Below are 16,757 nucleotides of genomic sequence, written 5' to 3'. Positions count from 1 at the left end.
TAAAATCTATTTACAATCTGATAAACAAGAAAGCTGTTAAATGTATTAATGTATGTAGACATTTATATTTTTGATGGAAATTATTATTTTTTTTTTGTATTCTTTTTCTTCTTTGTGTTCACCCCCTGGCTACTGTAAAATGTTTTCTTTAAGTGATTTAATAATAATATATAAAAAAAATATATTTATATATATATATATATATATATATATATATATATATATATATATATATATATATATATATATATATATATATATATATATATATAATATTTTTTTGTTGCGTTTTATTCTCCCCACTCCACACCCAAACTCAAAATGTAAACCATGTCACTGATGCTTGGCCGTAAGCCTTGCTTGACAGCCGTGACGTCCAATCACAGCGAAGCCTCCGACGCTTTGCGCGGCATTCTATCCGCTGATTTGCCAGTCCGCTCGTCAAGCTGCACCACGCACACGTCAGCAGCTCCCTAACCAATCACAGCTCACTTCCGAGCCGCTGGTTTCCCCGCCCTTTTCGCTGTATCTGTTACATTCTTTCGCAGTTTGTATCAAAGGTACTTACAGTTACGCTTCATACTAGTGAACCCCTTAGCATCTATATTGGGGTTATTACGCGCTTATTTGTCAATTTTTTTTTGTGTTTATGTTCCTCAAAAGCCTAAGGGAGGAGAGGAGCCAGTCACTTTGTTCCCGTCATCAGTAAACAGCAGGTAACGTTAGGAATGATGCTTTCTGACACTGTGATGCTAATCTGAGGCGGATGGTCTGTGTGTGCTGGAGACGATGGATGATGGATATTTGTGGGATGTTTATTAAGATTACGCTTTTTATAGCTGGTGTGGTTAAGCATCATCCGCTATTGGCCTTGGTCATGCTTAAATGTATGTTTCCATCTCTATTTAATGACACTGGACTCCCAGTTTAGCTGCATGCTGTCATTTTGATCTTATAAAGCTCCCCACATGTTGATCAAGCGCCGTTTATATTGGCAGTGTGTTGTGTTTCTAGGTCTGTGTGTCTTACAGTTTTTTTTATTTTTAGATCAATATCGGTGATTAATGATTAACTGTTTTGTTTTGCAATAGACCCTTTTATAAAAAAAGGCCAGTGTCTTTGTAGGAGGGTTTAAATGTCGTTTAATCGATAAACCCTTGCTAAAGTCTAGCACCTGTTCGTCTTGTTACTTTTTTATTTTTTAGTGTTTGAGTATTGCTTTATTGTTCCAAATGACAATATTTCTTTGATCTAATGCAACCTATGTGAATTAATTTAAGTCGTTTTTTTTAATTGGGTTAAAGGTCATTCAATTCATCTCTGTGCAGCGCCCTCTTCCGGTCGTTTGTGAAAGGGCCTCATTTGCATATTTTCTTGAGTTTGATTTAGTACTAGAAAGCGGTGTCCCATAGGCTGATCTGGGATTGTGTATTTGCATACCCAAATTTTGAACGTACTTTCTTATTAGAACTTTGATTAATGTTTAGTATTTTTTTCCTGAGGTTGTGTATGGAGTTGAGCATGTCACGTATGGTATTACTCTAAAAACATGCTTTGATATTCATGACTCAAAAATCCATGATATTAAAAATAACTAATTAAATCCAAATATGACTTATTTTAACCCAACATACTTATGTTTAGTGTAGTTTTTTATTAATATTTATATATAATTAATATTTAGAAGTTTATCATATTTTCATTTAGACAGTTTTAGTTTTTAAATATTTATGTTTAGTTTATTTTAGTTTTACTCAACAATATCAATGCTGTTTGTTTATAAGAATTGTTTATATTCAAGTGCAAATGCATAGGTATGTAAATTATTTTAATAAAAATCTTTGACAATGTAAAGCTGCTTTTGCATTGCTGCTTTTTGCATTCTTTTGCCAAACCTCTGTGCATCACTGTATATATGAAGAGGATTGTTGATGAACACTGTAACTGTGTTTTGGTTGAGCAGACTGGTAGTCATGAGGGAACCCTTTGCTCCTGGTTTCCATAACAACACTGTTGCCATAGATACATCTTGTCTGGATGTAGATGTGGGAGTGATTTTATTTATTTATATGTTTTATTTATATATAAAGTCTAAGTGTCTAGTCTGAATGAGCAATGAAAGCATGACAAGGCTGGATAAAGGCAGAAAGGAGAAGAGATTTGAAGGAAGTGTCCCTTCATTTACACAGGCTGGAAGCAGACTCTCGTAGCTGTTGAGCGGTTTTTATAGGCATAAAATGAGCCCTTAACAGAAACGTCTGTATCAGCACTCACTGCTTTTGCTTTAATGGATCATAACTCAACTTGTTGATTTATAATGGATGCTGGATGGGGTTCAACTAAGTGTAAGTGAGATAAAGCGATGGACGTCAAGGGCTGCAATCATGCACTAAGTACTGTACCTTTGCTGCAGGGAAATTTGAGCTGCTGTTTTTATAAGCTTCTGTCTTTGTCTCACACACTCTTTAGAAATGGCAGAAGCCCATCAGGCTGTGGCGTTTCAGTTCACTATCACTCCAGAGGGGATCGACCTGCAGCTTTCCCATCAGGCCCTGAGACAGGTCTATCTGTCAGGCCTCCGCTCCTGGAAGAAACGGGTCACACGGCTGAAGGTAAACTAAACTTACATTATACTGTACGTACTAACAGCTTTAAAGGTAACATGAAGTGCTATTTGCAATGCATTTAATATCCTTTGTGATGAAATTTATGTGAGAAATTGCTTGTACTATATATGCTATACTACGATATATATATATATATATATATATGTGTGTATATGTGTGTGTCAAAAAGTTTAAAAGTTTATTTTTATATTTGTTTATAAAACAAATATTTATAAAAACAAACATTTATTTATGTAAAAATTAAATGCACAATAAAATCTTTATTACAAAAGCAATTTTCATTTTTATTTATTTTGTCATCTATTAAACAGTCAATTTTATACTTATTTATGTTTATGCAATAGTGCATTTAATGTTGATAACGCATCTGATTGGTTATTAACACATTTATTTTTGGATAAAATTCACAACAAACAATTAAATGCACAATAAAATCTTTATTACAAAAGCAAATGACATCTTGATTTTATTTCATCACTTATTAAATCCGTCAATTTTGTACTTATTTTTATGTAATAGTATTTTTAATGTTGCTGATGCATCTGTATACTTGATTATAAAATACACATTTATTTATTTAAGGATGAGATGCACAAATTAACAATAAATAAGCAAACATTTATTTATTATAAAACCAAATAGCTAATTTAGATTTTATTTTGTCATCATCTGCAAAATCTGTCCATTTTCTGTTTATTTTTGTGCATGTAATAATGTGTAAGTCGATAATGAATTTTGTAATTGATTATAAAATGCATTTATTTTAGAATTATATACACACATGAACACTAAAATGAGCAATATAGGCTCTTTTACAAAAGCAAATAGCTCAGTTAGAAATTTTGTATAATGTTTATTGTCACACGTTCCCCAGCTGGATTTCGTAATGTGTCTTTTGTTTATGCTGGAGATCATTCCTCATTTTTTCCCCTTGTGTTTGTTTACTCTTTCTCTTGTACAGAACAACGTGATCACTGGTGTGTATCCTGCCAGCCCGTCCTCATGGCTGTTTGTTGTCATCGCAATCCTGGCCACCATGTACACACGCTCGGACCCTTCCATGGGCCTCATCGCTAAAATCCAGGAACATCTGCCAGTCGGGTAATCGAGGTCACATTACCAAAGGGAAATCTGATCCCTTGCTCTTTAAAGAGAGAACTAGCAAAACAAATGAATTATCTGCAGTGTGAACCGCTTCAGTGGCTCAAACATACACTGAAACATTTGTCATCCTCTTATGTAACTCACATTGAAACTTAAAAAAATACGGGGATCCCACCCATGAACTTATAAACACATTCCCAAAGAGGGTGTACCTTTACACACCTTCATTCAGATGCTTTCAGACAAAAGCAAAAGAGTTATTCTACAGAACAGATGTTATTTTGTGTCCCTCATATGTGTGTGACAATGACTTTAATAATAAATAGCTGGTTCTAACTTTTGTGTGATTTAATATTAAAAAAAAATCTAAATATATTAACAATAATCCAGTCATTTTAATTTAATCAAATGTTTTCGCTACAAGGAGCACTGTGTTTTGCGGTTGTTGCATTTCCGATTAAAACATATTTGGAAACAACAGCTAGCATTAAGACATTATTCTTTCATCCATTCAAAAGTTTGAAGCAATATGTTTTTTTGTTGTTGTTGTTGAAGAATTTAGTACTTTTATATAGCAAGTATGAGGAAAAGTGACGATAAAGACATTTATAATATTACAAACGATTTCTGTTTGAAATAAGTGTCCTTTTGAAATTTCTAGACATCAAAAAGCAACTGTTTTCAGCATTGATAATAATAAATGTTTCTTGAGCAGCAAATCAGCATATTAGAATGATTTCTGAAGAATCTTGTTACACTGAAGACTGGAGTAATGATGCTGGAAATACAGCAAAACATCACAAGAATAAATTGCATTTTAAAATATATTACAATAAAAATAATAATAATATTTAAGAGTATTACTGCTTTTTTTGACCAGATAAATACAGCCTTGGTGAACATAAAATAATTATTTAAGAAATGTGTAAAATAAAAAAAATCTATCCCAGGCTTTTGAATAGCAATGTACATATTTATTTTTTGTTTAAAATAGCAGGTGTTATTAAAAATAAATTTAGTTGTTTCTCCAGTCTTATTTTCCTTTTTAAAAAAATGATTTACTACTTAAAAAAAACTGTCATATTGAATATATCATACTTTTAAGAAGATAACTTATGGACAGGACACTTTCAAGGACGACATTAAAATATCTGATCTGATTTTGCATAATAAACAAAATGAATCATCTAAAAGTTCAATGAAAGTGAACACTTAAATACATTATTTGTCTGATATGATATTTAAAATCTTTCAAAAATGTGCTTAAAAAATCAGACTGCATCTGTTTTCATAGAGTGTCCCATCAACTAATAAAACATTATTTACAGTATTGCATACAGCAGTGTAATATTGTGTCTCTTTGTCTGTAGAGATTCTCTGAGCATTCAGTGCCGGACGGTGGTTTCTGCAGTGTTGTTCAGCACTCTGCTCTGGTTGTTGCTGATCTTCACCATGAGGCTTTGTCTGAAGCAGTTACTGTCGTATCACGGCTGGATGTTTGAACAGCATGGGAAAGTGTCCAACACCACCAAAGTCTGGGCGGTTAGTACAGTCCTATTACCAGACACACCTAACCTACAACCACCCGACCTGTTACGGTGAATAAAGAAGAAGTTTGGACTTTTGCAGCTATGGTGGAGTCAGTGTGTTTGTGCCGGGCTTTGAGGGAACCATCCTACAAATAATTTACTCATGCATAATTGTCAATGCATAATAAACTGTATTGAAGAGTATTTTAATTTCATCAAAATCACACACTTTACCAAATATGCTTGTTTTCAGGCCATGGTCAGGATCTTCTCAGGCAGACAGCCTCTATTGTACAGTTACCAAGGATCTCTGCCCAACCTGCCTGTTCCAGCAGTGAAGGACACCGTTAAGAGGGTGAGATCATAATGTCGTCATCACCAAACCACTTTATATGGGGGATTTTTTTTTTATTTGTTAACATTCTCTCCTGCTTACAGTTCCTGGAGTCTGCACGTCCACTGATGAGCGATTCTGATTATGAGAAGATGACGACTCTGGCCAAGGAGTTTGAGAGCAGTCTGGGAAACCGCCTGCAGTGGTACCTCAAACTGAAAGCCATGTGGGCATCCAACTATGTGAGAGCAAACAGCAAACCATACTCAAAAACTTCACAAAATGCCTGTTAATCGTCTAATGCAGCCTTAAAAATGCTTCCCTAATCTCACTTTAAACAATCTTTTTTTTATATATATATATATAATAATAATTACCTTTTTAAAAAATATATACATTTTATTTAAGTAACTTCAAATAAGCATGTAATGCAAATATCATTATAAGAAATTCTGTGTGGAGCTTGCCCCTTATCTGTGCCATGTTCTCACATTTTTTCCCCCTTACCTGTTTGCAACTCTGTAATATTTCAAATTGATCAAATATTAAGTTTAATATGGGCATCACATACCAAATTAAAGGTTATACAAGGAGAGGATAGGCTTACATTTATATTTTATTTAGAATAGATAGTGTCTTAAAAAGCAGAGACAAGGAATTCAATATTTATTAAATATTTAATTTAATATGGGCATTACATAAGCAAAAAAAAAAAAAGAATAAATAGTGTGCTAATAAATCAAGGAGTTTAATATTTAATTTAATACTTTAATATTATTATTTAATATTAATTTTAATTTAATTTAAACATATTAAAATGAATATAACATTTAATAATAATTTTATTAATTTAATTTCATGTTGACTTGATAATCATATTTTGCTAGTGGGTTTGAACTGTAGGATGTAACAAAGATTTCCTAACCGTTTTTTTCTTGCGCTTGCATCTTCAGGTCAGTGATTGGTGGGAGGAGTATGTCTACCTGAGGGGGCGTGGCCCAATCATGGTCAATAGCAACTATTATGGAATGGTACGGCTCACAGATGCATAAACAAGTTCTAAAGTGATATTTTCATATTCAAGTCTCTTGAGTCCCTCTCTTTCATCTTCAGGACTTCCTCTATGTGACGCCTACACCGATTCAAGCCGCGAGAGCAGGAAACACACTGCATGCCTGCCTCTTGTACCGCAGGAAACTCAACAGAGAGGAAATTAAACCTGTGAGTCCACATTACAGCGCTGACAGATGCTATCGGGCGAGGGGTGAAAGTCTGGCCACCCCGAGCGATGACAGAGATTGATTGCAGAGCTGTTTTTAGCTGTGCATTGAACTTTGTTAGGATATGGATGGTTGATGGAGACTGTGTGTGAATAGAGAAGACCGGCAGGGCTCTGTGTCCTGAGTCTGTGTTTGGCATATTTGCATTAAAGAGAACATAACTGGAAAAAAATTCAACTTTTAGTACTACAAGTATACTGTGCTTTGTATATGTAATTTTACACACCATAAAACGTCCTCAAGAGTTCGGTTTGATTTTTTTTCGGTTTGAACTTAACTCGAGTCCAATTAACATACAATATTAATCAGTTTAGCATATTACATGCATTTATATATCATCATATTAGCAATCTGGCCCATTTTGATGATCAAACTTTTAAACTATGCCACGTGGAGTTTAGATACTGATAACAGGTCATTTACATATCATTTACAGCATTCTTAAAGGAGTAGTCCAAACTAAAATATTGTAGTGAGAATTAATATTGTTTTTAAATAATATTTTTGGTTGGACTGTCCCTTTAATTGTGTAATTAAAACTACGTTTTGGTTACTTTGACTAACAGTGTAACTGTCTTTTAGAGTCGCGTGCCAGTTTTAAATGTTCCTTTGTGTGCCGCTCAATGTGAGAGGATCTTCAACACCACACGCATTCCAGGAGAAGAGACGGGTAAGCCAAGAACAAATAGCAGTATTGAGAAATATTATTACAGTTTTAAATAACTGTCTTTATTTGTATTTATATGTCAACATGTAATTTATTTCTATGGTCAAAGCTGAATTTTCAGCTTCATTCCTCCAGTCTTCAGTGTCACATGATCTTCAGAAATCATTCCGATATACTGATTTGGTGCTTATGCAACATTTCTTACCATCAATGTTTAAAACAATTGTGCTGCTTCATATTTCTGTGGAAACTGATGCATTTTTTCAGGATTCTTTGATGAATAGAAAGTTTAAAAGAACAGCATTTATTTAAAATAGAAGTGTTTTGTAACATCTTTGCAACGTCTTTACTGTCACTGATCAATCGAATGCATACTTGATGAATAACAGACAACTAGGTTTATTAATCTAAATATACAGTAGTCAACGTTTGAAGAAGATCAAAAAAAGTTCATCAGACTTGTCCTAAGAACGAGCTCATTTTGGTTTTTAGGTTTTAGGAAAACTTTAATGAAAGGTTTTGATCCACAAAAATACATATTATATACTTTTCTTTATATATGTGTGTATGAATATATGAATATACATACACATATGTATGTGTGTGTGTATGTATGTATGTTTATATGTGTGTGTGTGTATACAGTATTGTTCAAAATAATAGCAGTACAATGTGACTAACCAGAATAATCAAGGTTTTTCGTATATTTTTTTATTGCTACGTGGCAAACAAGTTACCAGTAGGTTCAGTAGATTCTCAGAAAACAAATGAGACCCAGCATTCATGATATGCACGCTCTTAAGGCTGTGCAATTGGGCAATTAGTTGAATTAGTTGAAAGGGGTGTGTTCAAAAAAATAGCAGTGTGGCATTCAATCACTGAGGTCATCAATTTTGTGAAGAAACAGGTGTGAATCAGGTGGCCCCTATTTAAGGATGAAGCCAACACTTGTTGAACATGCATTTGAAAGCTGAGGAAAATGGGTCGTTCAAGACATTGTTCAGAAGAACAGCGTACTTTGATTAAAAAGTTGATTAGAGAGGGGAAAACCTATAAAGAGGTGCAAAAAATGATAGGCTGTTCAGCTAAAATGATCTCCAATGCCTTAAAATGAAGAGCAAAACCAGAGAGACGTGGAAGAAAACGGAAGACAACCATCAAAATGGATAGAAGAATAACCAGAATGGCAAAGGCTCAGCCAATGATCACCTCCAGGATGATCAAAGACAGTCTGGAGTTACCTGTAAGTACTGTGACAGTTAGAAGACGTCTGTGTGAAGCTAATCTATTTTCAAGAATCCCCCGCAAAGTCCCTCTGTTAAAAAAAAGGCATGTGCAGAAGAGGTTACAATTTGCCAAAGAACACATCAACTGGCCTAAAGAGAAATGGAGGAAAATTTTGTGGACTGATGAGAGTAAAATTGTTCTTTTTGGGTCCAAGGGCCACAGGCAGTTTGTGAGACAACCCCCAAACTCTGAATTCAAGCCACAGTACACAGTGAAGACAGTGAAGCATGGAGGTGCAAGCATCATGATATGGGCATGTTTCTCCTACTATGGTGTTGGGCCTATTTATCGCATACCAGGGATCATGGATCAGTTTGCATATGTTAAAATACTTGAAGAGGTCATGTTGCCCTATGCTGAAGAGGACATGCCCTTGAAATGGTTGTTTCAACAAGACAATGACCCAAAACACACTAGTAAACGGGCAAAGTCTTGGTTCCAAACCAACAAAATTAATGTTACGGAGTGGCCAGCCCAATCTCCAGACCTTAATCCAATTGAGAACTTGTGGGGTGATATCAAAAATGCTGTTTCTGAAGCAAAACCAAGAAATGTGAATGAATTGTGGAATGTTGTTAAAGAATCATGGAGTGGAATAACAGCTGAGAGGTGCCACAAGTTGGTTGACTCCATGCCACACAGATGTCAAGCAGTTTTAAAAAACTGTGGTCATACAACTAAATATTAGTTTAGTGATTCACAGGATTGCTAAATCCCAGAAAAAAAAAATGTTTGTACAAAATAGTTTTGAGTTTGTACAGTCAAAGGTAGACACTGCTATTTTTTTGAACACACCCCTTTCAACTAATTGCCCAATTGCACAGCCTTAAGAGCGTGCATATCATGAATGCTGGGTCTTGTTTGTTTTCTGACAATCTACTGAACCTACTGGTAACTTGTTTGCCACGTAGCAATAAAAAATATACTAAAAACCTTGATTATTCTGGTTAGTCACATTGTACTGCTATTATTTTGAACAATACTGTATATATATATATATATATATATATATATATATATATATATATATAGTTACTGTTACTAATATACAGTTTATTTGTTCTTTCCTTTAATAATCTCTTTAAAATAACAGTTCAAAAGTTCAAAATGTTAATTTTTCAGTCTTTCCTCCACCACATTTCCTCATACTTTCTAGGATGAAAAGATGTTTGACTTTAGTCTTTTCCTGGAAGTGTCAAGTAAAAACACGTCTTACTGTACCGTATAAACATTCACACACACCCTGGACAGACCTGGTTTGTACCGTACACACAGACCGGCCCCAGTCAAACCCACTCAGATCAGATGTGTCCTCCTCTCTGAGAATCTTCTAATGAATTTTTGGCATCATTTGCAAGTGTGAACGGTGAGCATTGGTGTTCCTTTACTAGTTTTCTGTGTGTATTTAGACTCCCTGATCCACTGGCAGGACAGCGAGTATGTGGCGGTGTTCCACCGAGGCCGTTATTTCCGTCTGTGGCTGTACCACGCCGGCCGCATGCTGTCTCCCAGAGAGATCGAGCAACAGATTCAGCGTATAATGGACAACCCATCACCCCCAGTGCCCGGAGAGGCCAAACTCGCGGCTCTGACGGCAGGAGACAGGTACATACATGTATAAAATACCTTAATATATTAATGTGTTTTAGTATCATTGAGAGAATGTTTTTCTTGTATAATAGATTTATTTTGTATTTTCAGTTTCCATTTTAATTTGAGTAAGTTTTAGTAATTTAGTTCTGCTTTTATCTTTTTATTAGTTTTTTTTCCCATTGTTTATAGTTTATTCATTTTTGTTTGAACTATTTTAGTACATCAATGTTAACTGTGAAGTTTCAGTATTTCACATGCATTTATATTAAGAATCTTTCTTGATGATATAAATCTGTATATTACGGAAACCCTCCCAAGAATACTTTTTTAAATTCTTGCCACCAAAGCTCAGATGTTTGAACTTCATTCCCAGAATCCCTTGGGCTCAGGCCAGAAAAGAGTTCTTCAGCTCAGGAGTGAATAAGAGATCTCTGGACTGCATTGAGAAAGCGGCGTTCTTTGTTGCCCTGGATGACGATGAGCAAGGCATGAGGGGAGATGATCCTGCTGGCAATTTGGATCGCTATGCCAAGTCCCTTCTGCACGGCAAATGCTACGACAGGTGAGATGATTTTCAGTCCCAATTTGTCCATCAGTTACGTTTTTAAACATGCTAAATGTTGACTTAATTGTCAATAGAATAAATAGTCTTGTAGATTTGTCTTTACTGAGTGTTTGTGTTTTAGGTGGTTTGATAAGTCGTTCACTGTGGTGGTGTATAAGAATGGGAAGAACGGCCTCAATGCTGAACACTCCTGGGCAGACGCACCTATAATGGCTCACGTGTGGGAGGTGAGAGACAGAATGAGAGAAATGAGAGTCTTCTTTAGAAAATACAGAAATGAATGAGTAAAATACCAGATAAGCTCATTAATGATGCTTGTCATTCAAAGAACTCTCTTGTCTTAAGCATAAGACTTCATAGTCTAGTTTGAATTAAATATTCTTACATAATAGGGATACAATGACAGCACTGATCAGATAGTTATTTTGTCAATGTTATGAAAATTCTGTTCTATTTTGTATTTAAAAAAAAAAGGAAAATATAAATTGATTGTTTTACATCCTTCAAGGGAAATTAGGCATCACAACATTATAATGTACAGTATAAAACAATTGATATTAATTTAGACTACATTCACCACATTATACACCTATTTATGATTTTTAAAAATTAATGCAAGTTTAAGAAGATAGTAAAGGTAATCTAAATGTAAAAACAAAGAAAACTAAAATGCATCATCAACCCATTTTTTAATAATAAAAAATATATTATTTTAATTGGCTTTTATTTTTATTTGTTCAGTTTTCTTTAGTTTTAGTGATATTGTATGCTTTTGTCCATTTTTTTTATTATTAAATCACTCTCTTCAGGTTTTTACTTTTTTTTTGTAATTACTTTTCAGTAATTTTTTCAAGGCAACATTTCAGATTTGTTTGTTTTTCATGTAATTTTTATTTTATTGAATCTTAAGTTCCAGTAAATATTTTAATAGTTTTAGTTAATAAAACTAACACTGCTATATGTTTGGTTAGACTAACCCTTTAAGTTTAAATAACATTTTCATTATTCTTTTGCTGATTTGCATTATTATTCAGTAAATGCAGTATAGTTGTTGTTGTTGTTATGTTTTCAAACACTGCGGTCTCTCTTTCTCTCTAAGTATGTGATGACCACCGATAGTTTCCAGCTGGGTTATACTGAAGAAGGTCACTGTAAAGGAGACGTGGCCTCCTCTCTTCCTCCACCTACTAGACTGACCTGGGACATACCTGCAGAGGTACAAACACACCGTCACATCTTCTAATGTTTACAGATATGAGTATACGGTGACCGCTAATGGACACACTGAATAATTAATCTTCCTGTATGTGTATTTAGTGTCAGGAGCGTATCGAACGCTCTCTTGCTGTGGCACAGGCTCTAGCTGATGATGTCGACTTTCATGTGTTGCCAATTCAAGAGTTTGGCAAGGGTGACATCAAAAAGTGTAAGATCAGCCCGGATGCCTTCATTCAGATTGCGCTACAGTTGGCCTATTATAGGGTAAGATTAAACCCACGTAACACACAAAACCACATGTAGTGAACTCCAATAGTTTACACTAACAGAATGTGTAGAATTACATTAATAATGAATATGATCAGGTAACGCTTCACAAACAGTGTGGCACAATACATTTAATTTTCATCTTTTAACCCTAGATAGGTTTTTATATGAGAAACTTTAAAGACTTTAAAGGCGTTAACATGATAGTAACCTGCTAACAATGTGTTAAAACGTGTTAGAAGCTTACAAAACTTGCTAAAAAAAATGTAAAACATATTTATATTGTATTAAAATATAAACTTGACTAAATAATTGATAAAACAATAATATTCTTTCGTTCTTGTTCCTTCCCCACATCCAGAATCGAGGCACGTTCTCTCTGACCTACGAAGCGTCTATGACCCGTCTGTTCCGCGAGGGCCGGACCGAGACGGTGCGTTCCTGCACCAGCGAGAGCTGCGCCTTCATCAGAGCTCTGGAGGGAGGAGAGGTAACCCATCCACTCATACATCAACATATTGATGAAGAACAGCTACATGCTCGGATCTTGTTGTGACATAAACGTTTGTTAAATGCTGTTAAATTTAATTGCCATGAGGAACCCAGGTTATGATGGTAGCCATAAAAAAATGCATTCAAATACTGTAAACGCTATAATTTTCCCAATTTAATGCAATAATGAATGTAGGTTTATATTGCGTTAGAATACATTATTTCACACTGTATTGCTACATTTAAGAACAGTTAGTTCACAAATCAAATACAAATTCAAACAGGAGTGCATATTTGAACATCTCTTTCTCTGTGACTGTAGAGTAAGGAAGTGTGTCGGCGTCTCTTCCGCACGGCGGCTGAGAAACACCAGCATCTGTACAGGATGGCAATGACAGGAGGAGGAATAGACCGACATCTCTTCTGTCTCTACATCGTGTCCAAATACCTGGGAGAGGAGTCCCCTTTCCTTAACAAGGTGTGTGACACACAGTTACTATATATCTGCTCAACAGGGAAGTTTAAGTGATTTTTGCTTCCTTGCAAATGCCCTTGCATAAATGAAAGAAACAATTGTGCAAAGAAAATTTCCTCATTTTTTCTTTCACAATTTCCTCTTTTTTTGCATTCATGACAGTTCTCATTACCGTTATAAAAAAAGATTCTCATTCTTGCTACTGAAATAATACCTATGCAAATAAAACAATTATTATTTTATTAAGTGTGTGTGTGTTTTCTTCAGGTGCTTTCAGAAACATGGCGTCTGTCCACCAGTCAGACTCCTCTCCAGCAGGTGGAGCTGTTTGATTTTGTTAACCACCCTGACTACACCACCTGCGGTGGAGGATTTGGCCCGGTCAGAAATATTCATGCAAATTCACAAATTTTTCTTTTGTGTGCATTTCATTTATTTTCATTTGTGTGCTCTTGACAGGTTGCAGATGATGGTTACGGAGTGTCTTACATCATCATCGGAGAAAACATGATCAACCTGCACATTTCCTGCAAACACTCATGTCCTCAGACTGTTAGTACACCAACATCTACTTTTTTCCATCACCGATATCCTAAAACTACAGAAAAGGGAAAAATTGAGACTAGTAAACTAATTGAAAAAATTAATTTTTTTGAAGTTGGTTAGGATCTAAACTACAATAAAAACCATTTCAATATTGTTTGTGGTATTTAAGGTAAATAAAGGTGAAAAATTAAATATAAAGCTTAAATGAAAATTAGAAATATTGATAACAGATAATTGATATAGAATAAAGTTGAAGTTAAAAAAATGGTTATGTAACAAAATTACTAAATCTTAAGCTGAAAATATACAAATAAAAGCTCATAAAATATGAATAGGCCTAAATATTATAATAGTACGCACTGAAAGAAAAAGACTAATCGCATAGTGTATTTAAATATTACAATGAACTGTACAAATTACTAACTTAAAATTAAAACGGAATTGAAAATAAATGGTAATGTATAAAAAATAAGAAATAAATACTAATTAATTAATTAAAAGCTAAAAATATAAAAATAATGGATTATTTAAAATGTAAATACAAACTATAATAGTATATAAATAATTCAAAAATGACACTGGTTAGGACAAAAACTAAGATATATATGATATAAGATATATAAAACATTTATGAATTTCTGTACGATGCTACATGTGGTTATGGCAGTGTTTAATAAAAATTATGATTAATATCCTTTCTGAATTGCAGGATTCTCACAAGTTTGGAGCTGATATCAAGAAGGCTTTTGAGGATCTTCTGGAGCTGATGTCACCGGAGAAACTAGACCCGTCCAAAGCTGAGCAGAACCACTCGAAGAAAAGCAAAAAAGATCTGTAGAGGTCGAACCGAAAAGGCCCATGACGGTCAGAAGAAGACACGAGGTCACATAGAACTAGAAAGTAGTGTGTTTGTGTGTGTGTGTTCGTTTGAATGCATGTTTGTTATTACATACTGTACAAACATGCATTCATACATTCCATGCTTGCTGTAGAAATCGATGCCATGAAGCCATGAAACAACATGATGGTGGAAGCTGCTTCGTCTAAAAAAGTATTAGTTTAATAAAATGTATGAAAGAGCATTAAAAGCAAGAGATAGTTTGATAGCGGAAAGCCTTTTGTGTTTTCCAGAAGGACCAGTCCGTTTAGATTTAATTTGGTCCTCATTTTTAAATCTAATGAAGAATTGAAATGATTAGCGTCTAATGGTTACTGATCTGACCAGTTAATGTAATGGTTGTAGGTTCATTAAAGGTAAGCTTGAGCGAGGATCTCAGTAATGCATCACCTCTGTTCCTTCTGATGAAGGCACTTCACTGCTCTTACAGGACCATAAATCACATCCAAATAATAACTCCTCATCTGAACTGGATATTTTGAGGTGTTAGAATAACTTGACTTTGGACTAAAATCCTGTGTCATTTTACTTGAAACCCAGAGCAGATGTATATTTACGATTTCAGTGACTAATGACTCAGAATATTACATGTGACTGCAGTTTTAATGTGATTGTCCATATACATTGATTTGTTGATCTCACTATTAAGTCTATTAATTTTAACTGTTTTTTTATTATTATGTAAATGTACTCTTTTTCTTTGTTTCTTTAAGTTAATATAAAATAACTTAATAATTATTCACAATGTATTTAGCAAGCTTAAATATGTGTAATAGGCAAAAAGAAAGCAATGTCCTGAGAAGAAATCATTTACGACAAAACAGATTTCTGTTATTATCTCAGGTGTTTCAAATACTTGATTTAACTTCAAAAATAAATCAAGGCCAGTCACTTGCAAATAGTTCCTGTTTACTTGTATTCATAAGAGACGTCTCCTATAGTACAAAATCTGATATGATTTTAATTCTAAATAGTGTGAACTTGGAATTAAATGATGTGGTTAACCTCCTAATGAACTGATTAAATTGCATTAGGATGCTTTCAAAGCTAAATGTGCTCGTGATTATAATGCAGTTAATATTCATAGTAAACCATTTATAATAAATTTTTTTTTTTTAAAAAGAAGAAAATTTAGGAGTGTGATTTAAAGGAAAACTTCATTCAAAAAAGATGATTTTCTGAGAATTTACAGGTCATCCAAGATTTAGATGAGTTTAGATAGGTTTCTTCATCGGATTCAGAGAAATTTAGCATTCCATTACTTGCTTGGATCATCTCCAAACATCGCAATAATCCCGAAGTAATCAACAAGAAAGTAAAAGTTGTGTGTTTGTAATGAACAAATTGATAATTAAGAGGTTTTTAACGTAAAACAGTTGAACGAGTCCATAAAAACGTAATCTCATCATGAATCAGGAGAGAAATATGCACTGATCAAATATCACCGTTCACAAGAAAAAAAATCTGTTTTAAGTAATTTTGTTATGTTATTTTGACCTAAAGTGATGGTTTAAAGTTATAATGCCTTAATTGTGGATTTGTTTCTTATCAAATTGCAACTTTTCATTTCACAAGACGTTAACTGATGGACAGGAGTGGTGTGGATTACTTGTGATGTTTTTATCACCTGTTTGGACTCTCATTCTGACGGCACCCATTCACTTCAGAGCATTAATTGCTGCCTGAGTGAGTGATATAATAATTTTTTTTTCCAGATCTGATGAAGAAACAAACTCCTCTACATCTTGGTTGGCCTGAAAGTGAATACATTTTGTCTAGTTTTCATTTTTGTGTGAGATATTCCTTTCAATTACTGACAGAATAATTAAAAGAACGCAAGAGATGCAAGGCATGTTACTATACTACTATAACCAC

The 16,757-nt window shown here is 34.2% G+C and overlaps 1 protein-coding gene across 2 annotated transcripts; it reads left to right on the top strand.

Annotated features, from left to right (window-relative positions):
* Positions 1–452: 452 nt before the first annotated feature.
* Positions 453–15,993, top strand: LOC113042113 (carnitine O-palmitoyltransferase 1, liver isoform-like). Of its 2 annotated transcripts, XM_026200695.1 has the most exons (20): positions 453–560; positions 664–716; positions 2,470–2,612; positions 3,589–3,728; positions 5,102–5,273; positions 5,514–5,615; positions 5,699–5,836; positions 6,548–6,625; positions 6,708–6,815; positions 7,457–7,544; positions 10,238–10,433; positions 10,795–10,983; positions 11,108–11,213; positions 12,086–12,202; positions 12,304–12,468; positions 12,833–12,961; positions 13,286–13,441; positions 13,706–13,819; positions 13,898–13,990; positions 14,694–15,993. In XM_026200695.1, exons 3-20 carry the CDS (start codon positions 2,472–2,474, stop codon positions 14,820–14,822), a joined length of 2,361 nt encoding a protein of 786 aa, XP_026056480.1. In that variant the 5' UTR covers positions 453–560; positions 664–716; positions 2,470–2,471; the 3' UTR covers positions 14,823–15,993. The 2 variants fall into 2 exon arrangements, with proteins under 2 accessions (XP_026056480.1, XP_026056479.1); XM_026200694.1 differs by having other exon boundaries at positions 501–716.
* Positions 15,994–16,757: the final 764 nt, after the last annotated feature.

This window comes from Carassius auratus, chromosome 24 (genome assembly GCF_003368295.1).
Source record: "Carassius auratus strain Wakin chromosome 24, ASM336829v1, whole genome shotgun sequence".
NCBI classification, from domain to species: domain Eukaryota; kingdom Metazoa; phylum Chordata; class Actinopteri; order Cypriniformes; family Cyprinidae; genus Carassius; species Carassius auratus.
The sequence above is the reverse complement of the archived record's forward strand: the minus strand, read 5'-3'. Positions and strand labels throughout refer to the sequence as shown.